The sequence below is a fragment of the Gavia stellata genome, chromosome 5 (genome assembly GCF_030936135.1).
Source record: "Gavia stellata isolate bGavSte3 chromosome 5, bGavSte3.hap2, whole genome shotgun sequence".
In the NCBI taxonomy this organism is placed as follows: domain Eukaryota; kingdom Metazoa; phylum Chordata; class Aves; order Gaviiformes; family Gaviidae; genus Gavia; species Gavia stellata.
In genome coordinates this window covers 58,110,511-58,137,360 of record NC_082598.1, presented here as the reverse complement: position 1 = coordinate 58,137,360, position 26,850 = coordinate 58,110,511, and the positions used below count along the sequence as shown (strand labels likewise).

The 26,850-nt window shown below is 45.2% G+C and overlaps 2 protein-coding genes across 3 annotated transcripts; both read right to left on the bottom strand.

Annotated features, from left to right (window-relative positions):
* Nucleotides 1-953: 953 nt before the first annotated feature.
* On the bottom strand, nucleotides 954-6,401 carry OSTC (oligosaccharyltransferase complex non-catalytic subunit). 2 transcript variants are annotated; one of them, XM_059817811.1, is made up of 4 exons: nucleotides 6,242-6,401; nucleotides 5,914-6,007; nucleotides 2,991-3,188; nucleotides 954-1,610 (listed from the first exon to the last, which is right to left on the bottom strand). In XM_059817811.1, the coding sequence occupies exons 1-4, from the start codon at nucleotides 6,378-6,380 to the stop codon at nucleotides 1,592-1,594; spliced, it is 450 nt and encodes a 149-aa protein (XP_059673794.1). In that variant the 5' UTR covers nucleotides 6,381-6,401; the 3' UTR covers nucleotides 954-1,591. The 2 variants fall into 2 exon arrangements, with proteins under 2 accessions (XP_059673794.1, XP_059673795.1); XM_059817812.1 differs by lacking the exon at nucleotides 2,991-3,188.
* A 2,599-nt stretch (nucleotides 6,402-9,000) lies between these two features.
* Nucleotides 9,001-12,733, bottom strand: RPL34 (ribosomal protein L34). Its single transcript, XM_059817961.1, has 5 exons — nucleotides 12,692-12,733; nucleotides 11,793-11,866; nucleotides 11,595-11,694; nucleotides 10,721-10,824; nucleotides 9,001-9,126 (listed from the first exon to the last, which is right to left on the bottom strand). The coding sequence occupies exons 2-5, from the start codon at nucleotides 11,855-11,857 to the stop codon at nucleotides 9,042-9,044; spliced, it is 354 nt and encodes a 117-aa protein (XP_059673944.1). The 5' UTR covers nucleotides 11,858-11,866; nucleotides 12,692-12,733; the 3' UTR covers nucleotides 9,001-9,041.
* Nucleotides 12,734-26,850: the final 14,117 nt, after the last annotated feature.

Here is a 26,850-nt window from a genome sequence, read left to right as displayed (position 1 = left end):
GCATTTCATAGACCACAGGCATTCAACTATGCCATTAAAAACAGTGTTTAAGAGCATGCTCATTTAGAATCAGCTGCAAACTTGGAGGCTGAAGCTGAACTGCAGTGGGACAAGTACTGAGCCATAGGGATCTCTATTACTCAGTGACTTTCTGGTTTGACTTCCTTATCAGATGTATTAAAAAGTTGACTTATGCATCCAGTTATTTACTTACATATTATCAATACTCCCCCTTGAAGGTAAGCATATGTCTCAGCAAAACCAGAGTGACCAAAAGATAACCACTTTGAAAAGACTGGAACTTTGCAGTTATGAGCCTCATAAAACAGCTTAAGCTACCTTAAATCTTAATGACAAACATGTAAGATGAACAAACGCAGAAGTCACATTGTACGTAAGAATGAGGGAGTGGAAGTGACATCCTGAGAGCAGATGATTAACAGCTCAAGCTCAGAAATTTAATTAAGTACGTGAACAGTAATACTTACTTCACAGTTATGGGAATAAACCACATTTCTCACTGACAATTATTATAGAGATGAAAATAGTGCTTCATACACATATGGCTTGCAAAAAAGACATTTATGGAGGTTTAGAGGGGTCTTTTCTTCCCCCAGAATGCAATACATTACTTCAATGAAACGTGATAGTAACATTCCATCTTTTAAAATGAAGACAAAATAAGTCGGAACCTCGCCTCTCACACGACAAACCAGCAGCTTCAGAAGTAAGTTTCCTTGGCTACTGATAACAGTATGTCATCTGGATACAGTATGAGTTCATGGAAAATATGAGGTTTCTTGTCCCTGATACTTAAAACAAAAAAATCATTATCCAATAGTGAAAAATACAGTTGAAATTATGTGGTCATGCTATGGTATGGCATTTCAAACCTGGATGTAGAACAGGCCATGCACACAAGAAAAAGCTTCAGGAACTGCATAGAAGTCAAATAACTTTGTAGAAAATAAGTTTTATTTGGCTCCTTTCGTACACTTTTTCAAAAAGAAACGCACATTCATACAGTTTGCCGTTCCCAGTGCATGTCTGGATTTGCTCACATAGAGCCATTAATATCAAGGCAAAAGGTGCCTTTGAAATCATTTCAGACACATTGTATTTAACTGTAAAGTATCCAAAGTTACTAGTTTTCTAATTATAACTTGGAAAGAAACATTTCAGGTGTTTCTTCTCCGATGCACACATGTAATTGTCCCGCAAAGGGAAGAGGAGACAGACCTGCAACAAAGAACTGTCAAGCCAATGGCTGATACTCTTTTCAGGTAGAGCTAAAAGATAGGTTCTCTGTTTCATACTGAGTTGGGATATAAAAGAAAAACCCAGCTAGGTAACTTGCTCTTTTCAAAAGCTCTAACACCGAAATGATAAAACATTGCTTCAAAAACTACAAATCAGCCACTGGTAGTGAGAGTTTGTTTGCAGAGAAAGCACTCTTTCCCCAGTTGTTTCTCATGGCCAGGTGTCTTTCCTGTTGATGGTGACTATGGAATTTGTTTCTTGCTGCTTCTTCTTAAAACACTTCATGAAGAGGAGTAAATTCAGCTCAGGCTTTCATACATCACAAGAGGTACTAACCCATCAAGTAGCCCCTACAGAAAAAATATAAGTTAGAAAAAAAAGTTAGCAAACACAGGCAGCACTCTTCAAAAAAAAAAATCAAGAGACATATGGTCTTAAAAGAAAAATATCAGACTGCCAAAAACTCTGCTGATCAAGGCTATTTAAAACAATAAATCCTGTCCAAGGTACAAACTGGCCAGCTTAACTACACGCTCCTTCTTCAGCTGGTTTTCTTCAAAATGGATTAGCTTGTTCTCAGTCCAGCTTTGGTAATTGTTTGGCATTTTTGAAGCCCAGGTTAAACCCTATGAAAGGTTCTTTATTTGTACCCTTTACACAAACTACCAGTCTTAAGATATTCAGTATAACCCGACATTTTCTGGCACTCAACACAACTCTGGTCTCTTTTTCTCTTCCATTTCTCTGAAGCCCTGTTTCTTTAATAAGTTTAAGAAAGAGAACTGTTAAGATAAATGTATACTCAATGAAACAAGAAAATATATAGCATCGATGAAGCAAAAAAAAAAAATAGAGAGCAGGTCCCTACCCAGCCACCTGCTGCGAGGGAACACATCACTTCTGTGTTATGAAACAAAATTTTTTAACTACACTGCAGAGGTTAAAAAAATATATAAGAAAGGGGGAATGACTGTCATTGTTAAGTCAACACCTCACGGAGCTACTCCAGAAATTAACTACCAGTACCTCCAAACATCAGGTTTCGGCTGTTCTAAATTAAATAGATGGACTGAGAAATAAAGGGGGGGGGGGGGGGGATTGAAAATCCTACATTTGGATTTTGCATAGCCTGAAAGCTCCAGATCTTTCCTACTTTTTGATCTGTGAGTATAGATGTATTAAAGCATCACATATACTGTACGCTTCAATGTTACGTTCGGTTTTCCAGCAACAAAAAAAACCTGAGACATCATCTTTACTTTAGGACTGCTTTGGATGTTTCTGAACACTCGTTACTGCTGCCATCAGTTCTTCTAGTTACGATCTCTCATGTACACTGTCATTATAAAGTACTCATTTGCCTTTCTTCAAGTTCTTTGACACTTGCTTTTTCCTCAAAGCCCTACCTTGTAATTACTGTTACCTGACCAGTACATACTCAGTCTACCTTAAAAGTCATTGTAAGTCAGACTCACAAATCAAATCTTCTGACATACCAGGAACCGTCACCTTTTTCTAACCACAGCACAATCTTACAGTAGCTGGCCCCAAAACATCCCACCTCATTCAAGGCAGCTTGTTCCAAAAAAGCGTTGGGAAAAAAAGCAACTTACAGCCAAGCTGCACATCTTTAGCATACCTCATTGTATTTTCTGTTACTCTTGAATTTAACATAGGCACACATGAGCCACAGAAGAGAAGAAAAGCTGAAAGAGTGTTAAATCACTTACGGTAATTTCATCCTCATGAAAACTCTGGCCATGAAGAAGCTCAAAAGCACGCTGACAAATCCAATAAAGAGCAAAAGAAACCTATTCAGCTTGGGGATATTTGGTGCATTGGATCGATCCAGAATTATGAATCCTAGGCCGCCCATTGTGAAGAGGAAACTGGATGCAAGCCCTTCCATAATATATTGCCCATTTACTCTAAAGAAAAAAAAAGAGGGGGGGAGAAGAGAGAGTCAGAAAAAGATCAATTTTAAAGACACTAGTTACATTTCAAACCCCATCTACTCAACTTGCTTCAGCTGTACAAATACACAGGATGAATAACTTCAATGGCTGACTTTCTAATAAAAAGAAGGAATGAAAACTGATGTTATGCAGTTACATTAAAGCTTTGATATGTAATTTATCTCTGGGACCGATAGTCTGCAAGGTGACCAGTCAAGCATATTAGTAGTTTTATACATAATAGCGTATACTAATGGCTACCTCACAAGCTCATCAGTTTTCAGAAATATCTAGTCCAAAGTAGCACCTGGTTTCACAGATGATTCAAAGTATGGAACCACAACCCCTGGGCCGTTAAGCTTTCCAACTCTTATTCCCATCCCAATGTTTAGGCAGCAGTGCCTGAATCCTCATCTCAGCACAAATCCCACTCAAAGCACTACGTCAGCACATACGCACATCTACTGGTTCCAGCACACAGCAAAAGCAGTTCTTTCCTGCAGTACGTTTTGCTACTGGCTCACTGAGCCTGCACGTAGATTGTGGGGACCCAGCCTGAAAGCGCCCTGGCTCTCTGTCAGCCTACACTGTCGGATTTCCTTCTTCCAAAGCTCAGATGGTGAGAGTGGAAGCCAAGATGCAGAAAGAATACTGCACCTGGATCACGAGTCTCCTGCTTCCCACAGTCACTGAATCTTTTTCCTCTCCTTGTGTGGTGGGCATCTGGTGTCCAGCCAGGGTCAACCCAACAAAACTGCTCAATCACTCCCCTCCTCAGCTGAACAGGGGAGAGAAAATATACCGAAAGGCTTGTGGGTCGAGCTAAGGACAGGGAGAGATCACTCACCAATTACCATCACGGGCAATACAGACTCAACTTGGGGAAATAAATTAATTTATTTCTAATAAAATCTGAGTAGGATAATGAGAAATAAACCCAAATCTTTAAAACACCTTCCCCCACCCCTCCCTTTTTCTGGGCTTAACTTTACTCCCGATCTTCTCTACCTCCTCCCCACCAGCGGCACAGGGGGACAGGGAATAGGGGTTGCGGTCAGTTCATCACACGTTGTCTCTGCCGCTCCTTCCTCCTCAGGGGAGGACTCCTCACACTCTTCCCCTGCTCCAGCATGGGGCCCCTCCCACAGGAGACAGTCCTCCATGAATTTCTCCAACGTGAGGCCTTCCCACGGGCTGCAATTCTTCACAAACTGGTCCAGCATGGGGCCCTTCCACAGGATGCAGTCCTTTGGGAACAGACTGCTCCAGCGTGGGTCCCCCGCAGGGTCACAAGTCCTGCCAGCAAACCTGCTCCAGCATGGGCTCCTCTCTCGACATGTCCATAGGTCCTGCCAGGAGCCTGCTCCAGCGTGGGCTTCCCACGGGGTCACAGCCTCCTTCAGGGATCCACCTGCTCCAGCTTGGGGTCCTCCATGGGCTGCAGGTGGATATCTGCTCCACTGTGGACCTCCGTGGGTGCAGAGGGACAGCCTGCCTCACCATGGTCTTCACCCTTCCTCCTGCCCTGACCTTGGTGTCTGCAGAGTTGTTTCTTTCACATATTCTCACTCCCCTCTCCAGCTGCAATAGCTGTTGTGCAGGTTTTTCCCCCATTCTTAAATATGTTATCCCAGAGGCGCTACCACCGTCGCTGATGAGCTCAGCCTTGGCCAGCGGCGAGTCCGTCTTGGAGGCGGCTGGCACTGGCTCTATCAGACACGGGGGGAAGCTTCTAGCAGCTTCTCACAGAAGCCACCCCTGTAGCCCCTTCTCTACCAAAATCTTGCCACACAAACCCAACACACCTTGTAATTCGCAATACTAGCAACCTCATAGAACTGGCATGGATGAAACTACTGTGGATGCTAATACAGAAACAGAGATTATCATTATTGCCTCATATCCTGAAAACAAACAATTTCATCTTCTTTCATGTTGTTTTCACTGAATTGTACTAAAGTGCTATCAACTCCCTGCAGTAGCGTGATTCATGTACACTGCAACTATCCAAGCCAGTCTGAGACATATACTAGTCCAAGTCAAAGTCCGTGCACGAGGTATTTCACAGACCTCACAGATTCAAAGAACTTTCTTGGTATTCAGCAAAAACCATTATTTGTTTCCACACACATAAAAACAGAGTTACAAATGTAGATTTAACCCTCCCTGGACCAGTTTATTACTAAGTAGTCTATAGCTAATTTTCAGTAATAGAAGCAGAAGAGTCAAAGAAGTCTGTGTTGTTACACATTTGTAACTGTGTTCCCCACCCTCAGACACAAGAGTCCCAATTACATTAGAGTTTAAAAAGGCCAGAACTGGAAGTTTCACAAACATTATGTATGCTGTTATGAAATATGACCAAATGTGTCCGCATCCACTATAAAACTCAACTTTAATAGCAAGCGTTTGGAAGGAAGGTAAGTACTGCCAGCTCAAAACTTTTTTCTTACCAGACTTTTCATTTTTAGAAGTTTTAGAAGGACTGAGTTTTTCTATTTCCATTTATTTCAACGCTGTTTTGGGGTTGGGTTTTTTTGGAATATTTGCAAACCAAGGACTGATATAGAACGGATCCTGCCTTGCACAGAGAGCTCAAAAAAACCAAGGTAGATGCACAGCCCTGTAAGATGGGTTCATTCACTTGTGCTTAGGCATTAGCAGCACCTCACTTGCGGGGGCTGAGCCCTGCTCCCACCTGTATGCCAAGAAGGCCACCGGCCTCTGATGCCCGTGTTCGTCTGTCATCGACCCCACGCTGGGAGGTTCCACAATCACGTCATAGATAATCCCTGTGGGGAGAAAAGAAAGCATCACTTTTGACTCATAGCAGCAAACCGCGAGAACCGCTTTAACACCGCAGGGAAGCCCGGAGGTGGCCGAGGTTCGTGTTCTACGACCGATTTGGAGCCGGACGAGTGCTCAGCAGCACTCAGGGCTCTGCTACCCGGGGCAGGGGCCTGCAGCCCGCCCCGCAGAGGAAGAGCTACTCCGTAAGCGGGGTCTCCCGCCCGCCCCGGCCTCACCTCCGGTGATGAGGAAGTAGGACACCACCACCAGCGCGTAAACGGTCATGGCGGAGGGCATGTGCACCCAGCTCGGCCGCTTCAGCTTGATGTTGGGGCACTCGAGCACGGCGAAGGGCAGGCGGTACAGCGTCTCCATGGCGGCGGCGCGGAGCGGCTCGGCCCGCCGCGGCTGCCCTCCGCGAGCGGACACGAAGGCGGAAACGGAAATTGGCTGCCGCGTCCTGACAGGGGTAAATTACCGATTAAAAAAGAGCCAATCTAAACGAAAGCACCCAAAAGTGACGCCCCGGGCGGGAAGGACCGGCACAAAGCAGAGACTTTTTTTGTCTGCGCAAAACCACCTGGAAACGTAGAGCGCCCGCCGCCGCCGGGGCATCCCTCCATCTTACTCACCTGCCAGGACCCAACAGCCCTGACGTGTCGGTGCTGGGTAACGGCGAGGCGCTTGGGGCGGGGCCGGGGGCGGGGCAAGGTGCGAGAGCCCCGCCCACGGGCGGGGCAGCCACGTGGCCGCCCCTTCCCGGGTCCCGCGGGGCCGGTGGGCGCGGACACGCGTGTGCGCGTAGGGCTACACAAGCGCTCGCCACCGGCCTCCCTTACGCAATAGTCCCTGTGGGGAGGTGCAAGCCTCCTGACGTCAGGGGAAGCGTTTCCTTCGGAAAAGGCACCTGACAGCCGGGGGCTGAATGGAAGCGCCAGCTGAAGAGGAGCAACAGGGCCATAAAACCACACAAAACCCCCAAACCAAGCCCCGGACACGGGAGAGGGGTGCCTTTCAGCAGCCAGAGTTTAACACCGGAGAGAGGCAGTACACACCATCTCAATACCAAGCCCTTTCAGTCTTAGCCCTCCTGTTTGGAAAAAACCTCCCTCTCAATGCGACTTGCCTCTCAACAGATGTGTGTGACATTTCGCCTAATTATTCCAAAAGTATTCTCCCTCCATCTTGCCTCCTTTCCAAAAGCCCCAAGGAAAACCTCTAATCTCACAGCTTTTAATGTAAATCAAGAGTACTGTGGGAGCAGGTTAGACACGCCTACCCTACTTGCCACTTCTGCTTTAAAACCATTTTTCCAGCATGCCAAAGTACTGAAGTTTGTACTAGCACAGTAAAGTAACAACTAATAGAATTTTAACCTTGTAAACTAACTATACTAACAGCACCTAAAAATGCCAGGGTGCTAATGTTACTCTTAAAACCTCCTTTAATTATCTGCAGCCTTTGGAACAAGTTTTAGCACAACCTGAGCTGAGGAGACAGAAACGCTTCGTACTTAAGAGCTACTTGAGTTAGCTGCAACATTTTATCCGTTTTGAGAATTTGACAGAATTATTTTAATGACTTGGGACACTGCAAAGAAACTTTTGAGGAGGTACAACTCCTTTCGCCAGGCGTGGTGTTATCCTGGACCACAGCCATCTTGTGCAATCCAACCCAGGAGGCACCACCACCACTGTGAGCCTGCAGGCAGCTGACCCAGGGTACCAGCTAGCTGCCGCCAAAAAGGGCAGGTCTTTTCATCAACTAAAGCTTTCTGTGACCCGTTTCTTGGCTGACTGCACAGCCTGACAAGCTTCAGAGCTAGGCACAGTGCAAGCAGACAGTGTACAGTCAGAAAGAGAAATCTGCACACACCTCTGAGGGCCACAGCCTGAGCAGACTCCCCAAGTGATCTCAGAAACCTCTTCAAATGGCATCCTCAGTGCTCCCAAGTAAGTCCGCGTGTTCAGTAATTATTTCTCCTCTTTCCTTACTCCGGTGGTTGAGTTCACTCCTTTTTGAAAAAATGGTTATTCAAAAATCCCAAAGATTTGTTATTGGTAAAAACAAGATACCCACTTCTTGTCGTACTAAGTTCCAAAATTCAGAGCTGGGGGTGAGGAACACCACTGCACCCACACGTGATGCAAGAATTATCCCCGAGTGTTTTAAAGCACTCCCGGCTAGTGTTAGAGGCATATCTACAGTTCTCTCTGCACAACAGAATGAAGCAAAGCAGCGAAACAAGCCCATTTTCACCTTTTACAATTGCTTTTTACATTACCATGACATCCTCAGGGATAAAGATCCAACAGAACTTTGCTTCAAGTTTCCATACCAGAGGCCTAAATTGCTACTCTCAAACCTAATTCTGGGAGCCGTTAAAGGTCTACCCTAGCTGGGCCCCGGGGCTCTGCTTGTATCATACCCATAACTGCTGATCCGGGAAGCACCTAACAACAAACAGAATACAACAGCCTTCCTCCAGGATATCCAGGTGTAACAGTATGTAACAGTCTGGTGGACACAGCACTGGCTTCAAGAAGTCAGACAATTCCCCCCCACCCTCAGACTTGAGTAACAGTAACTACAGCACATACTATTAAAAAAAATCTACCTTAGGCCCATACTAGCTCACCTCTTCTTAGTCTGACAATCTCTCTCCCACTCTTTAGTCATAGCCTCCCTTCATTTGCTTTTCTTTTTCAGATTCCCAACCTCCTTCTGCACCAAGTCCTCTGATGACATCCTACACAGCTGTTGCCATGAAAAAAATTGCATTGCTTGAACTTACTCCCACCCTTCTACAGGACTGTGAGACAGTCCTATTTAACCCAACCTCCTTCCACCTGCTTGATTTCCCTGTCTGCAGGCAGCACAGAACACAGCACCCTGACTGTTTTTGTTGCACCAAAACCCAATTCTGCATTTAACAAGCTGTGAGAAGCAGCTCCTACCAGCTTTGACTAGCACGTGGAATGACAGGACACAAGAAAAGCGGAGCTTTCATTTATTGGGCTGAAACTACAAATAGATTCACTTTGACTTCTGGCTCTGTGCTTGTGCCTTCAACACTTTCACAACGATCTTCTGCTCCTCAATAAGAAAAGCCCGTTTGATTCTGGAAAGGAAAAACAACAACTTTAGGACATGTATCCACTTAAGAGAAAACACAAAAATAAGCCAAAGTTACAATTAGCTTTGCTGTCTCCAACATTCATTGCACATGTGGTGTTAGTTCCACAATTACATAAAAAGAGAAGCCATCGATGTTCTTGCCAGCATCAAAAGAGAGGGACAGTGGCACTGTCCAAATGCAGAAGTTTGGGGAAGAAGGCCTAGTGCGCCTGCAGATTTAGGGTGAGCGGCTTGTAGGCAAGCACGGTAATGCCTGATGGCTAAACATTGGAAAAATTACCACCGTCACTAACTTCAAAGGCAAAAAGCAAAACTCCTCGCTGGCAAACTGATTTAGCTGTTCTTCAAGTCAGAACTGGCATGACCAGTCATGGTCAGCTCTCTTCCTTAGAACTACAGAAAACTTTATGTGAGTCCAGTTATCCAAACAAGAACAGCTCCCCTCTCAGGATTAAAGCTTTTTTGCACATAAACAGAGAAAACGCTGGCAGGTCAAGTCATACCTATTTATCATTATTTCTGGAAGACATGTAGGGCCACCATGCAGATGGACCTAAGGGACAACACTCACATCAACAGCCTATTTGATGATTTCGAGTTAAAAGCACAAATATACCACGCGCCCTTCTACCTTGAAACATTACAATCCCATTCCATATGGATTTGGTACACAAAACCTACCAAAGATACCTGAACAGATGCAGGAGAAAACCTGCCGATTACAGGGAAGGTGACTGTGTTTTTTGGTTTAGGTAGAATAAGGCATACTCATATATTAAAAGCGACCTACCAAGCTCATGAAGTGTTTGGGAAAACACTCGGAAAAGAATTGGCTTTTAACACATAAAAGCTATGCTATGGATCTGCAGCTGTAACAACTCGTCTTCAGTGGCACCTAATGTGATTTAACTTAGAACTCACACAAGCCAAAAAAACAAACACTGGCAAGATTTGCACTACAGATGAAAAAAACAGCATTAGATTGCTGACTCCAGAGATCCGCTTTGATTAACATTCATAGAGATGACATATTCTTTGTAATACACATTTTTTCCTCAAACTTGCCAAGGAAGTATGTGATGTATGGTTGTTACCCAATGAAATTGAATTCAGTGAGGCCCAGTAAAGGCCATCTTAAAGCTTAAACACATAAAGATGCTTAATGTGCAACCAATTAGTATCTTTGAATCCCAAAACACCACAAAAAAAGCCAAAAGCTCTACTGATCTTACACTAGTATCTTTGCATAAGACAAAAGAATAGAAGAGAAAAATCCTTACTATGGGGGCTGAATATAAAATAAAAATCCAGAGTGAACAGACTGTTTAGCACCACAGTGCAGTAAGAAATCATGAAGAACACAAACTCTCTACGAAGGAGCTCCACATGCATTAGATAGCTCAAATCCAAGGGGCAAACATCGCAGACATCACTGCTAATGTGCCCCATGCTTACCCCCTCCTCCCTTTTACTGCACCGTCAGACCCAGACAAAATTTTGGCCCATGTTATGCAGTGAGACGCAAAAATCTCATACAAAGTAACCTCAAGAATAAAGTTAGCTTTATGTAAGTTTACCTGTCGCGGACACACTTAGCACACATGGAACCACCATAGGCTCTGCTAACGTGCTTCTTCGTTTTTGACAGCCTCATGAGAACTTTAGGACGTACAGCACGAACCTACAGAAAGCAAAAATGAGAACTGTATCATAAAGGCAGTCATTTTGGATAACAGCCATATTAAGAAAATTCGCTTCGATAGTTTAAAAAAGCAGTACCACCTGAAGTTGACTATTCAAGACGCAAAAACCTGACTGAAGTCACAGCTTGTTGTACATGCCATCTTCAGCATTCCTAAGCTGGTCTTTTCATTCTACCACAGGCGTTCACCAATAGATTTGTTGTTAAAAATTGTTTATAAAAGAGATTGTTTTCCCAAGCATAGGAACTGCTTAAAGACAGACATTACTCAAGCATTCCCATCACTGTTAAGAGCAACGGTGTTACACCAAGAATACATTTTGGAGGATAATATCACGTTAAGAACATTTATCCCTTTTTTCTAAAACTGAAAGTCAAACTTGGCTTACGTGTTTGTTTTTTTTTTAAAGCCTACCTAATAGCTCCAATTTAGACTTTTAAACCTGCTACAGTATCACCTCAGTCTAACTCTAAAATTTTCAGCCAGTTATAATTTATAGAACAAGAAGGTTCAGATATAACAGCAATGAGAACCACAAGCATTAAAAAAAGCACTTACTCTTTTTAAGCTTTCAAAGCTTGTGTTACTGGTTAAACTTTACAACATTCAGATAATAGTATTTTAAAGAAAAAAGTTGTTCCAACAAGAATTCATCAAGAAACAGGCATATTACTTGAAAAGGCTCTTTGTACTGAGAAAAACATTGCTGTAAAAAAAAAATCTTAACACCAATAAGGCTAATACTTACACCACGAAGTCTTCCTGGGCATATACCACATGCCGACTTCGGTGCCTTCCCTACTTTCTTGGTGTAAAGGTAAACGATCCTGTTCCCTGGTGTACGGGACCTAAATACGGCAGAAAAATACTCTGTTACTGTAACAATCCAAACTTAAACTTAACTGTCTTAAAAATTAAGTTTTCTTAGAAACTACATATTACTTACAGTCTGGTCTTGTTTGAAGCTGTGTTGTAGGACAACCTACGGCGGTAGGTCAGGCGCTGAACCATTTTTTACACCTAAACAAGTCAAAACCAAAGCAGCACTGGTTTAATGGCTCAATGTCCACAGGAAATTTCACACATCACAACATCACCTGCACTGAAGCACCAAGCTAGATCTGAATCAGCAGCTGCTGATTCTGTATTAATATTAATGAAATGAAAGCATTTCCTCATCAATGACAGCCAACACAGCTACATTAAAAAAAACCCAAAACATGAGACAGTGGATAGAATGTGATTTGCAATAAAGATTCATCCAAACTAACTTGAATGCAGTTCAACACTCTAGTCTTGCCTATATGAGGTCACGCTCCTCCAGAAAATCGTTTAAAGCTTTACCAGCTGCGTGTTTTCTAGTCAATGTAAGTTTCATCGCCAAGGCTGAAAAACGAGCTGAAAGAAACACACCACTGTCTCCTCCTACCTCATCCGACAACAAACTATATTAGTGACACTCTAGGCCCAGACCGGAGCCTTCTCCGGGCCCAACACAACGCGACTAGGGCAGCGAAACCCGCCCTACCCCGCTTCTGCAGCGGCGTAAGGGAGCAACGCCCCAACGACGCGCCGGCCGCATTCAGAGCCCCTCAGGGCAACCCCCACGCCACCGGGGCCGGCACTCCTCGGGCGCTGCGCCGGAGGAAGGCAGGTGCCAGCGCCGCAGCCCTGGGCAGCGGCTCGCTTGCGGCCCGGGGAGACGCGGGCCCGGCCCGGAAGACGGGCCGCAGAGGCCTAGAGAAGGCCGTCCTCTCCGCCGCGCAGCTCTGCCCCACCGCCGGCCCCTCACCACAGCCCGCCGGCCCCTCACCACAGCCCCCCAGGCCCGCCGGCAGCCCCCACCTCCCGCCGGGGCGCGGATGGGAGCGGATGGGCGCCAACAGCCCTCAGCCACCCGCCGCCATACCTGCCGCCGCTGGACCCGGAAGAGGAAGCGCGAACGCGCGGGTCAACATTGAAATAGCGGCGCGCTGGAGCCCGGAAGGAATAGCAGCGCCTGCGCGCTACAGCCCGTCTCCCGCCCGCGGCGGAGCAACCGCCATGTTGTACGGACGCGGAGGCGCTAGTGTGGCGCCATGTTGTACGGCTGAGGCGGCGTGGGGCGCCGCTCAGCGGCAGGATCGGGGGCAGCCCCGGCAGAGCCGGCAGCGGAGCTGCGGGAGGTGCGGGAGGTGCTGGACCCCGGGGGGACGTGGTAAAGCACGACAAAATCCTCTCTGCTGCAGGTGCTTCACCTTTCGCAGGGATCCTACGCATGCTCTCTCCCTCCACACCCTTTTTTTATTTTTTGTATCTTTTACTGAAAAGCTGTTTTTCTAGAGCACCAGCTTCTGTCCTCAGAATCACACACAGAATCACTGCGGTTGGAAAAGACCCGTAAGATCATCAAGTCCAACAGTTACAGGCCCGCAAGGCGTTGCTCAGTCCGCTGTTCTAAGCTCTAAATGACAAATCGCTCGTACGGGCTTTTTCCCCAGCAAACGGGCAGATGGCACACCTGGAAACGGCGTGCTCGTCCGCAAAACTTACCCGGGCGAAAGGCTGGTCCCCCTTGAAGGCTGCACCCCTTCTCCTGCCAGCCGCAGTGGGGAGAGGGTTGCTCCTTCCCTCTTTTGGCAGTGTTCAAGTTGGTCAAGAGCACCTTGCCTTGAGCGCCGCAGCGCTATCCTCCCTGCGCCTCGCTTCTCCAGACGCCCGCGCTACCGCCCGACACCCACCTCCTGCGTCGTGGTTTCCGACTTCTGTATTTAACAGCCTCTGGTAGATCCCTGAGAAAAGAAAAAAAAGGGAACAGCAAGAGTGAAGGGAGCGTAAGATGGCTTGTCAACAGCCAGAAACGGCGTTCCGGTGGTGTCAGATCTGCCAAATCTGCCGTTATTAAAAAATAAAGGCAGAAAAGCTACCCCTGTCAGCCCCGTGCAACTGCATCAAGCTCTGCTGTCGCAGGAAGGAAAGGAGGATCGCTCGCTAAAAGGAGCCCCGCTGGATTACGCTGCTTCTCCCAGACGTTTGTTTCAGCTCCCGTCCGCACGTGCGGGTCCCTGGCAAGCTGCGAAACGCGCTGCCGCAACTGATGCTGACTTGTACGGGAGAAGTCTTCCGATAGCGTCGATGGAAATCACCGCCTGCAAGGAGCGCAGGATCGGGCCCAGCGGCTGGGAGCCCCAAAATGCTCTTGTGCTTCGCTGGCCTGAGCAATGTTCTGCAGTGATAACCAGGGACCTGCGGGTTAAATATGTGGGATGCTGCTGCCATCATTAGCGGCTTCAGCTTTGCTTTTGGAGAGCAGCGGGTGCTCAGAAAGCTTTGATGTGTGCTCCCGGCCTTATTTACGGATTTGTAACTCGCAGTTCATTGTACTGCATCCTCCCTGCTTTCGATCTGTAATTATTATTTTGGTTAATTATTGACTCTTTTTAAGTGCAAATTATGGACATCAGAATTTTTTTACTTCATGAAAGAAGAGAAAATATGTATGAACTAGATTTTAGGGTATATTTAAAATAGGAGCATATTTCAGACGACAAGTAAATTTCAGAGCAATTAGAGTATTTAATATGAACTTTCTAGGCCCAGAACCCTGAGGGGAATAAGAAAGCCAATTAAATTAGATTAAATAATCATGCTTAAATATAAAAGTGTAACAGAATCCAATTGTTAAAGAACAACACTATTAAATTATGATGGAATAGATGTCGTCAGTGCAACAGGTTACTATTTTGTTATTGAACAACAGCATCGATATTTTTATGAACTTACCCGATTTGGGCTCTAATCTCAACTGGTGTAAATTTTAGGAGCCGTCAATTAAATTCCAGCGGTTCGCTCCTGCCGATGCGCTGGCCTAGTTTTTCAAACATTTTCAGTTGGTTTTGTCAGAGGAACAGGGCTGTCAGGCAAACGGCTCGCCGGAGCATCTAGAAATGTTAGCTTGATGACAACTGGTTTAATGCTATCTATTGTGGGGCTAAGATTTGAAGCAGGAGCTCACGAAGCCCATTTTGTACAGATTAGTGCTAGTCAAGTGATTCTCTCATGTTCTCTGCTACTCCTACCTCTTCATGGGACAGAACCGTCTCTTTGGGGAGCAGTTATTTTCCATGTCCGATGTGTCTCATTAACTCTTTCTGCACTTTCTTCTTCCCTTGAATACAACAAAGGGGAAGGAGTAGCAAACGCACAACCCATCGACTTGGAAAAGTAACAGTGGCATCCCATAAACCCCATTTTTTCTCTGCCTAGGACGTCAGTGGAAGCACAGTGCCTGAGGATGTGGGTGTTTTTCCTTACGAAAACTGGAGGTTGGCTTCCAGGGTGTATTTGCTTATGGGCGGTTTAGGACTGGAAACCTCTTTTCCACCAGAGATGATTAGGAAGATAATCATCTCTGATGGCAGATTAGTCATGTGGTGCATTTTGCACCGGCCATCAAGTTGTCACCGTATTCTGCTTACTGCACCAGAAGAACGCTTTGTTCACGGTTTAAGACCGGTTCTTGACACGTTGACCATCCTTGCTTTCTTTTCCACATGGTCCTCTCCTTACCTCTCCTTTTTCTGAAAGTCCCTACCTATGTGCACAATAGTTTGCTTGGTCACATGGGAAGTTCCACCGGAGTGAGAGCGAGAGCGCCCAAATGAGTAAGGCTCGATAAGCCCAGCTGGACCCCCAGAAAGCATCCCCCTTTATTTTCCTACCCTCCTGTCCCACTTCCAGGGATCTCCCAGGCCCCACGAGGACTCTGCTGCTCCATCAGCCTCTCTTCACGGATCCTTCTACAGCTGTCCCTGCAGCATAAGCTTCAATTAAAAAACAAGAGATTGTTTTCACTTGTATTCACTTGCTGTCGTACCGACCTAGACTGGCAGATTCGAAGAGGGGTGATGGGAAGGAAAGCGAGCCTGTGTGCAAGGATGTACTGGGTACTGCAGAGAGGAAAAAACAGTGGCAGCTGAGGGATATACTGCTCCGGTTAAGCCGCAGCCACAATACCATTCCTATGAGCAGCGGATGGATATGTGTTTTAGAAATGTCTGGTTGAAATCGGAATCCAACCTCAGGTGCTGGTTGGATACAACCAGCAGGATTAGGTCTGTAAATGAGGGAAGGAAGTGAGAAACCTTGGAAAAGTGCTAGCAACTGCCGGGAAGGGCAGAAAGAAGAGGCCCTGTGGTCCATTGTCTCTCCAGAGCGATTTTATTTCTTAAAAATCCCATTCCCTTTCCTCATTAAGTAAGTGGCATGTGTCACAATCTGATTATATTCATTTATATCAACATAACCTTCCACAACACGGACCTGTGCAAATTACGTTACGAGAAACTGTAGTTCATTTCCATTTCAGTGGAGCTTGTTAAACAAGCAAAATTATTTTGTAGCAAAGGGAAAAACAATTTAGTGGAACGCACTCCTAGCATAGGAACTACATAGCATCATATTTGGGTTGAAACTTTTTCTGTCAGAAATGTCATAACCCCGTAAGAAAGAGAATTAAAATCCCGTTATTTTAATTTACATCTAGCCACGAGATAAGTAAAGTTATCATTGAAATTCTAATTAAATAGGATGATTGACTAAGGTAGGACATCAAAGAAGAGAAGTGAATATGATAAGTCAAAGTCTTATTAATTAGTCCGCGTGGAAGAAATTCCAGGGACGTCAAGCTGAGGCTGCTGCAAGGAGAAAAAAAGCAGACGAGAAAATGTGTGTTTCTTTGAAGTTAGGAACTGAGATAGTGATGGAGGTAATTGTGTCTGACTGGATCCAGTAATGAAGAGCCGTAAATCAGACCTAGGAATCGGAGGAAAGATTCTAGTAACGAATGTGGCTGCCCCCCTGCTGCGAAGAAACAGAATGCAGAGCTGACTAATTGACCCAGTCTATCTCCCAGTAGCTCTCTGTTATTATTTATTAATTTTTAATTTCTGAATTATTTACGTTCTGGGAAATTATTTTTGACAGCCTGTTAGGCGTGCCAAAGTTAATGGAGGATGAAAGGACCGGTACTAGAATTAGCAGGGATGTAGTCACAGGCTACTGAATTTAATGATTTTGGAAGGGAAAATTGATTTCACACAGCGTGTCACTTTATACTACTTTAGGGATACACCAGCTATTTGATTAATTGAGGAATAACCAACTCAAAGTATATTTGAAGTGTAAATGAATCACAGCGCTCAGCTGTTTATTTTTCCCCTTTTCTGATGAGAACACTGAGTTTGCTTAAAGTTGCTGATTAAAACAAATACAGGTAGGCCCCATACTCACACCTGCTTACTTTCTCCTTCCTTAGAAAAAAATAATAATAATAATCCCACCATCTGGAGGAGACATGCAGTCCTCCATCTCCCTTGGGATGGAGTTCGTCCTACCTACACAATGCCTAATTAAATAGGCTTTGTGCGCGCTCCCCCTGCGGAAAGTGTTTAAGACGGAGCAGGGTGCCAAGCCTGCGGGCAGAGCACGCAGCTGAGACGTGAATTCTGCGCGGTGGCGGCTCACGGCTGCTTTTCATCCAGTCCCCGAGATGAAGTAGGGGTCCCTGGCATACGACATCTCCCGGCTCGGTCTTCCCGCTGCAGCGGTATTATGTCGGTCCACCCATCTACAGTGCAGAGCAATGAAAAAATAAAGGGGCTCTTCGCAGCTCTTCCAGGCTGAGAGAACTGTATTTCACCCTCGGTGTTAAACACAAGGTAAATCCTGTCTGCGGCTCACGTCTAAGCCTTCTGGCCGTCCAGGCGTCAAGGGCACGGAGGCAATCTTTTCCCAGCAATGTGTATGATGCTGTAGGCAGCTCACATCTCCAGCAAGACTCGCACTGGAAACATCTCCAGAGCTGCTCAGGATCGTCATCTCGCTGCTCCTTCTCCCGACGGCAGCTGACCGAGGTGAGGGGTACGGCTGCGTTTCTCCTGCCGTACGGGGAGGATGTGCCTCCCAGCGTTCTGCGCCCGGGATCGAAGGGCAAAGCGCCCTCACTGACACAGCTTCCTATGGCAGACTTGGGTAAATCACTTAATTAATGGCAGTGTAATCAGCTGTGTGGGCACTGATGGTGGTTACCATGATTTTGAGTGTCCCTAATGTAGTGTCTTCGGGCAGCTCGGTGTGATCTCCCAAACACCTTAACAATCTAGTTACCGAAGTGCTAGTCCTAACTGGTCTAAGTCCAGCTTTCCCAGTTTTAAAATAAGAGTAATTAGTCTTACTATTCAATAAAATCTCAGGGATTCCACCAAGAGAATTAGTGCGCAATTCTTTATTTGCAGAAGTTTTGGGAGAGTAGTAAACACCAAATACTAGGAGTAGCTGCTCCTTTCCAACAGAGCTGCTTACCACAAGAAATGACTCAAAAACATCTGCCATAAATTGACATGGATCCCATGACCAGGTGAGAAAGGTATAGGCTAGACTCCATTTCAAGGCCGATAAACAATAGAACACTTTTGCGTTGACTGGGACCAAACTATGGAGTGAGAGGTTAAGTGTTGAAGGGTTCTGGCATTTTGGACATTTTGCTGCTGCTTTGTTCTTTAAAATAGGAAGAGCTACCTACCATGGCAAATGTTGACCATGCCGGAGTGAGGGGAGAGGTAAAGAATAATGAAAGGTCAATCATGCATCAGTGTACCTTTAAAAAAATGTATTCGTGATTTAAACATACATGAAGAGGTACAGGAAGGTTTTGCTGCTTAGATTCTCTAAGAGGTTTATAATCCATTTAAGCATCTCCCTAGGTTATTTTTCTGAGTACTTCAGGAGCACTAGGGACATTTCTTTGTGATGTTTTATTGACGGGAACATGCAAGGCTAGCCTGGGTTTTTCTGTTCCATTTGGATTATACCAGGGGCAATTAGCTATGCAAGGAGGATCAGCTACAACAGGCTGTTAAAGGAGGTGTGTGACCTGTGGCCTCTGCTCCAGGATTGCTACTTTATCACTTTTTTCAGCATGTGCAGACTGGACTGGCTCCTAGAACAAAAGCCTGAAGCAAAACCTATTTTTTCTGCGTCTCCCGAATCTGTGAGAGATCTTTGGTTGTCTTTTGTGATCGTTATTAAAACTCTCTAAAGAAGAAATACTGTGCATGATGTCGATAAAACAACACAAAATATGGTTTTCAGGATTGCGCTTTTTGTTTGCAATAAAATTGTATCGCTGAAACTGCACTCACTGCCATGCAGTACTGAAGAGTTCAATTCACCGGCGGCAGAATCGAGCACCCCAAATTTCATAGGAAATGTTTGATACGTTTAGATGATGGCTTAAGAGACAGCGAGCCGTATCTTCAGATGTTACAGAACAATTAGGCAATTTATGCTACTTGAAGACCTGCCTGACAGTTTTAGAATGGTCAATGAAAAACCCAATACCTTCTATAGCACGTGTATAAATTAACCCTAAAATATTTACATTCAACAAACGCAACTAAGTATTTGGATGAAGAGGAGTTAGTGTGCTCTGCTGTTCTCTACTGGAATGAATCCATCAGAGAGCTGGCTTCCCCCTCTTTCAATATTCAAACAAAAGGGGTATGCTTGCAGTGCAGCACCCTGGGAATTCCGCTCAGAAGTCCAATTAACAACAACTAATTCCCCATACTGCCTATTTACCCCTAAGAGTTGGCTAGATATGATAAGTCATGCATTTTGCATTTAAGCTTTTAATGCCCAGAGGATAACAAAAATCTATCCTGATCACTTTTTATTTTCATCATATAAAGACAGGAGACAGCATCCCCCCTTCCCCCTTCAGTTAAGTGTATCCATATCTCGGCGCTAAGACTACGAAAGGAGCTGTCTTCTGCCTTCTCCCTCTGCCTCCAGACCCTACTTCTCCATAAATGCCTGCCTTCTTCAAGAAGACGGGAAGGCAACAGTCCCTTCGGATGTGTTTTCTGTACAGATAACTACATCTTAAACCAATGTAGAATTATCCACCTTCAAACGATGATCTACCGCTCATTCACTGGGCCAAGTTTACTGCCCTTTAGACTGTCAGGCTGCATTGTATGCAGCACATACTCCCCTCACACTGGTTTTCACTACAGGAGCTGTCAAGGTAGTGCCCTGCTGTGAACGTACGTTAAAAGCTATGAGAGTAACATACTGTAAATGGTGATGACCATGCTATAATGTGCTAAAGATTAGGCAAATGCTTTCAATGGTTTTAGATGCATTCTAAATACTTAGAATGGTCTCCTGCAACTTAATTTTGCTCACAGTGTAAGTCAGATTTGAACCAAATTCTCCAAAGGTAAAAGTCCAGCATGTTACGACACACTTTAAATGCAAAAGGGAGGGAAGCAGAAAGAGTGAGTGCACATCTGTGCACGTGAGGCTTTGGATATTCCTCGCTAGGTACACCCTCAACTGTACGTTAAAAATTAGCGACACATTAAAGTATCTAGCTATCTGTCCAGATACACTTTTACTGGTGTTTAACAGAAAAAATTAAGGCCTACAGCTACCCATATACACCTGTATTTATGAAGTTCTGCAACAAAGAAATACTGCTGTATAACACAAGATTGCCGTGGTTTAAGGGGATTGGGAAGAACAAGGAAGTGGTTTGAGAAGAAAACAACGGAGCATATTAAAACGTAAAGCATATCACACCGCTTGATAGCACCACAAAATGCGATGCTGTGCTGAAAAAAATGCCTGGATCAGTGTTGGGTAGCTGCACCTGCAGAGCAGCAGGTCATTGTATAGAAAGCTGCCTACAAAATATTTCTGCAACACTGTACTTTGCTGTGCATGGCAAAAGCACCAGAAGGTGTTATTTTTTGATGAAGCTGTGAGGAACTTGGCTTACGCTTGGGATCAGACTGGCTGCTCCTTGCGGGGGTTTCTGAGCTGCATATTTGCAGCTTCAAGGCCAAATTTTCAGGGGGGCTCACAGCCAGCTTGCCAAGCGCTCAGCTGCCGAGCTGCAAGCCAGGCGTCTCGCAGGTCCAGGAATGGGAAGGACCGAGCGGGAGCTGAGCTCTGCTGAATGTCCCAGACTAACTGGCTGGTTCCTCTCTTAGCAGATATGCCTGCGGCAGAAATTGAGACAGCTGAATGCAGTATTTCTGACACCCTCAGAGGTGAGTTTTAGTACCTGCCTGTACAGAGCTGGCAGGCGCAAGCAGGGGCCTCCTCTAAACTCCCGAAGAAAAGCGTTGGCTGCATCTTGCTCTCAAGCAGGTTTTTAGATTGCTCTGCACCCTCCTCCCCGTGAGCAGCAAAAAGAGCAAAAGCCTGACAGTCTGATCGCGAAACAGGGCTCTGTGGGGAGCAAGACAAAACCTGGGTTTGCCTAACACCCCACGGTCAAACCTCCCGCTCGCTGGGAAGCAGAGGAGGACAGCGGCGCTAATGATTCTCTCCCTTCTAAAGCCTCTAGTAAGTGCTTTGAGGAGATTGAAGACCAGCATGAAATTTTGATTAAAGGGACACTGCCAACTTATATTAAGCTTAGAATGTAGGGTTCTGTAATAGGCAGGCGTAGGTGGATGGGAGCTTGTATTTTGGGTGTAAATATTTCTTTGCAACAGGGCAAAGACAAGTATCTTATTGCTGAGCTCAGAACAGAAGGCGTCAAAAATTAACTTGATGAGAAACAAAAGTAACATGTGCCGTCTAGTTTTGCTGCTGCGGGAGGAAGAAATGCAGATGGGAGATACCACGTAGCTTCCCGAATCTATTACAGCTCAGCAGTTAAGTTTGGTGTGTAAGAAGCTTGTTTGTTTGTTTGTTTGTTGTTTAATGTGGTTTTAACAGTGATAAAAAGCCACGCTAAAGTCATGATTTAAAGGACTAGAGACTAGAGTGAGAGGAAAGGTTACTGCAGGTAAGCTGGCACGAGGACTAAGCTGCGCCTAGTAAAAGCCTTTGCCTCTGCTTTTACTTTATAGTGAATACATATAGAAGGTCAAGCTATCTTGTGTTTAATGTATGGTCCACTGCAGCTGACTGGGGAGCAGCTAATCACTTTCAACGATCAGAGAGATTTCCTGCAACTCATTTTGCCTATGGTGGGAGCCAGATCTGAACCAAATTTTCCAAGGGGAGAGCCTAAAAAACAGCACCTCACCGTAGCTTTAACGTACACTAACCCTATATAGAAAGAGTATTACCCAGAAATGCTTGTTCTCAGACAAACGACGGGAATGTGAATCCAGATCTTCATCTGATAAAAACCAGCTCCCTGAATAGAGCTCTGCTGATTTATAATAGCCAAAGGTCTGACCCCACATCCCAACAAGAATTAGCTGCAGCCACAGAAATCTTCTGCAGTAAAGATGTAGCCCAGTTTGGTCTCGGCTCGACCAAAAGCTGGGTTTCTCCTGCAGGTTCCTCTGCTATCTTTGCAATATTCATTCAAACAAGCCTTCCAAAGGAGCAGGCCAAAGAACTCAAAGCGAAAGGCAGCGATGGCCGTGATTTTGCTCTTCCTAGAGCAGAGAAGAGTGAAGCAGACCTCAGATAACCAGCCCTGTGGCTTCAGATAAATTTGGAGTGCAATGGTAGTGCCTCCTCCCAGGGTCCGTGCAGCAGATGAGAGGTGCTTCCCAAAGCTGTACCATTACGTATACGTGATATGGAAGAGGGAGGATGAAATAAGGCCGTGCTACTGCCCTGGAGATGGTAGAGTGAGGAAGAGCGCTGGAACACAAATTGAAAACTACTTGTTAAACAAGGTTAATTTGTTCTCCTGCCACAGTGTAAAATGGCTTCAAACACTTCTAAACTAGGTCATTTGACTGCTCAAGAAATACATGGTGCTAGGCAGCTGTCTTTAGCAACAAGTTTATTGGAGAGTTTGATTGCATCCCAAAAGCATGCTAGATATTTCTGACCATATCAAAGAAAACTCAACTATATTATCAAGGCACACTAATGAGGTGGTTTGTTTAATTGAAATACTTTAAGTTTCCATGTAGTACAGCATGAAAAAATCATTATTTTCATTAGATGAGCTACTCGTTAGCTGAAAATCTAAGTTACAAAATATCACAGTGTGAGATAATAAATACATTGTAAAATGCATTAAATCCAGGTTATTAAAAGGAATTTCTATTTAAAATATACAGCCATGTAATTTGAGCATACTTCCTAGTATTAGGAATCAGGTTTGGTTCTTTGAAAAATATAGCCCCACTCAAAGGACCTCATCGTGCTCTCATTGCAGTCACTGTCAAAACTCTGACCCATTATAGCTTGGATAAATGATTATTCTGTGTCAAAATTCGGTAGTAATGGGGTTTGCGTGTAGCAGCTAGAAGTTCTGAGACCCACCTAAAGGGCCCGATCTTGGCTTTGAATTCATCACTGCTCTGTTTCATGCAATCAGTAACAGCAAATCAGGAAGCTTGTGTTTTTAAGAGCAAATGTTTACCTTAAAGTGTAAGTCTTGGAGAATTTGAGAGTTTTATGTAAGAGCACATATCTTCTTGGGACATCTCCCATGTCTTTGGTGAGAAGTAGTTTAAGAACTGTACTGATCTCCTCAAGAGGTTGCAATCTGAGCCCATGATGAGTTTGGGTGAAAAGGGAAAAACGGCTGGAAGGGTCCTCTGGAGATCATCCAGTCCAACCCCTCTGCTCAAAGCAGGGTCAGCTGAAGCAGCCTGCCCAGGACTGTGTTGAGTTGGGTTTTAAATATCTCCAGGGATGGCGACTCCACAACCTCTCTGAGCAACCTGTTCCAGTGTTTGACCACCTAATCTGCATACCAAGAGCTCTTCCTGATCACCAGCATTTAAACATTGATCTGAGATGAGGAGGAAATTGTATTTTGGATACCGATTCACAGATGGGCTTGGTCCATCTGAAAAAAGAGTAACGTAAGACTCTGGTGCAACTATTGTTTTGTGTAGTTTTACAACGGGGCCAAGTTTTATGCTTCTTCCCTGCCCGCCCCCCCCCCCCCCCATCTTTTCTATGTCTTAGACTAATGAGGATATTTTTTCCTCAGTTCTCGTATCAATGGTTCCTTCCTAACTTACTGCAATATATATGCCAAGGTTTCTTCTGCCTCATCTCACTGGTGCTGTCTCTCTCTCTCTCCTCCCTTGCTGAGGGATTAGTCCACCACCACTGTGAAGGTGTCCTTACGGCATTACTCTGTGACTGATCTAGCTGGCACACATCACCATGGTTGTGCAGAAACAGCCCCAAGGCTTAGCAGCTACATCTTAACTCCTGAGGAGTCTTGGGCATGCATTCAGGTTGCCTCCACATGTTGGCATCCAGTGATGTTGACACATCTTCATGGCTATTGCTCTCCCTGCCAGCTAGAGTCAAACCAGCAATGCTGAACGGTACCACCAAGAGCATGCGGACATGGGAGGAGATACAGCAGGACTGCTGAAACATCCCCTTAGCCAGCAAGCCAGCCAGCAATTCAGGAGAGCGTACAGCTTACAGATGGTACAATAATCTCACAGCTGTCCAAATTCGGAGCCTAAGCAATACTTATACGGAGATGAGCATACGTTAAAGGCTGCCAATGTGACAGCAGAGAGAGCCAATATTGAGGCTTGCCCAGGAATGGGCATGATGCCCCCACATAGCCACCTGCTGAGATCGTTCGGGCCAGAAATGCAAGTAATCCTGGTAAGGCAGGTGCCTGGGGGGATCAAATCCTTAGTCAAAACCAGGAAAGAAATGCAAAAAGCCAAGTCCAGGCCACCCCTTCATACACCTGGCAAGTGCCCCTCTGCAATCAGCTCGCAGGCTGTAAACTCCGGAGGTTGGAGCGCAAGGGATGAGAGCTGCAGCCCACGCGCCTGCCTCTTCCCTCACTCATGAAAACAGACTTTTCTTCCTTCGTGCAGACAAAGTTGCACATCTCTGAGTTATCTCTTGCTCCTCTCATTTTGTGTGGGTTTTGTTAAACATTTTCAGAAGCATTTCCTTTTTTTTTTCCCTACTGGGGCCAACAGGGATGCGGCTTGCAGATTAATACTACTGTTAGCTCTCTTTAATAGGGCCTTTCTTATCCCATTTAAGTAGAATAAAGAAGCTTCATTTGTTAGCTTAAAAAAAAATCAAGACTTTAATTCTTGATCATCGCTCCCAAGAGAACCCAGTTGGAGTTCTCTCATCATCACTGATCGAGTCTGAACTTTTTTTGTTTGCTATTCAATTTCATTTGCTTTCATCATTTCAGAGCACTAACAGGCTTTCAGCCCCGCTGAAACAGAGGATGGGGCTTTAACTACGTTGCGATGAGGTCCCTGTAGCAATGGAAAACCGCTACATAGCGTTTAGCTATGTACTTTCCCTTCCATAAAACCTGCATTTACACTGCATTAAAATTAACTTGCTGACTATTTTAATCAGAATAATAAATACTCCATATGGCTCTTTCTTCTTTTATATTATTTATCTGCGGTAGAGACACTGTCAGTCAATTTCTCTGATTTCAGACCAGAGAGAGATTTTATCTCAGACCAGTGTAAAAATCTTTCTGATTACTAAACTGCTGTAGATCACTATCTGGATCCAGTGCTAAAATGAGATCTGCAGAATGAAGCTTGCTTATGCTACAGATAAACTTGCTCTGATGTTTTATATATGATGGTTTTTTTCTTAAGAGGTCCCAAGGATGAGTTTGCAAGGGGGATCAGCACTGGGACCAAGTCTGCAAAGCAGATTTCCAGTTAGCATACAATCCATCCAGACCTTTCTCTGGTTGCTTGTCCCTACCATCTCCTAAGTGAGGAGATGCCCAAGCGGGTTTTTTATGAGTAAAATCTTTCCTAGATTTGCTCTGTGAGTGCTCCTGGAGGGTGAATGTTACCCAGGCTGTTAGCCCTTGCATAGAGAGAAAGCTGTTGTGATAAACTGACCAAGTATAAGCCACAGTTGGACCATTCCCAATAAAAGCAAAGCAAAGCCTATCTACCGGCTATCATTTCTGTTCTTCAGGGTCCTTGTAATTTTCTGTACAGGCAAACCCCCAGTTTCCAGAGAGGGTCTGAGTAAGACAACGAGGCCTTGAAGTAGTCTATCTGCTCAACCTCGGCTGCTTTTCAGCTTCATTTCTGTGCTCACGGTGCTCATCTGTGTTTCTCGGCTTCTCCTGGCTGTTTCATGGCTCGCATGTGTGAAGGAGGTCATCAGCATCGGTTTTGGGGGCATTAAAGATGTTTACCTGGCAGAAACAATACAAAATACACGTTCCTTCAACCACAGCTGGCAGAGAGAAGGAGACTCTCTGCTGAAGACCCGAAGGCAGGAGTGGACCCAGCAGGTAGTCCTTTGCCACACAAAAACAGGCACACTGCTCCTTCTAGCGAGGAGCGGTATACGGCTCCACCTCGGTCCAGCCGATACTACCCAAACGCCCCAGATTTTCCTTGCTCCAGGTCTGCAGCCAGCTTGTGGTTTCCCCTTGGAGGGCTGGGCTGTGGGAAGAGAGCTCTCTGCACCTTGCCAGTGCATGGGAACAGCTGCAATTGGAAACATAGACATGCTTTTTTACCCCAAGCAGTTTCCAATTAATGTGCAGATGGAAACCACGTAGATGGTCTGTGGGAGAGAATCCTTGCTTGGCAAAGGACGCATTATTGCTTTTATGAAATGCCATAAGAGCGCTAGTAGCAGAGTGCCTTGGTTTTTAAGATCCCAGCTCCCTGTTCAGGGAGCTCAGATTTGTACCAAAGGACTAAGGTTGCTGGGATGTAAACCTGCCATTTCATGGGACTGAGATGCAGAAGATAGTCAGGAAAATCCAACTTCTGTAAAAAATACACCACTTTGTACACAAGGGAGGGAAAAGTAAATTTTGCAGGGGGGAGCCCGTCACAGTTTAGCTGTCAAGGGCAGGAGAGAACTTAGAAACATCAGCAGGCACCTAGAAAAATAGCAGGGAGACGAGGAAAGCCCAGCAAAGTGCACCTTCCCTTACTCTCATTCGGAATCAGTGTCCAGAATACGTGGCATTTTCTTGCAAATTCATTTTCAAAGCCTCACAGCTTTATCCAGAAGACGTCATCTTTCAT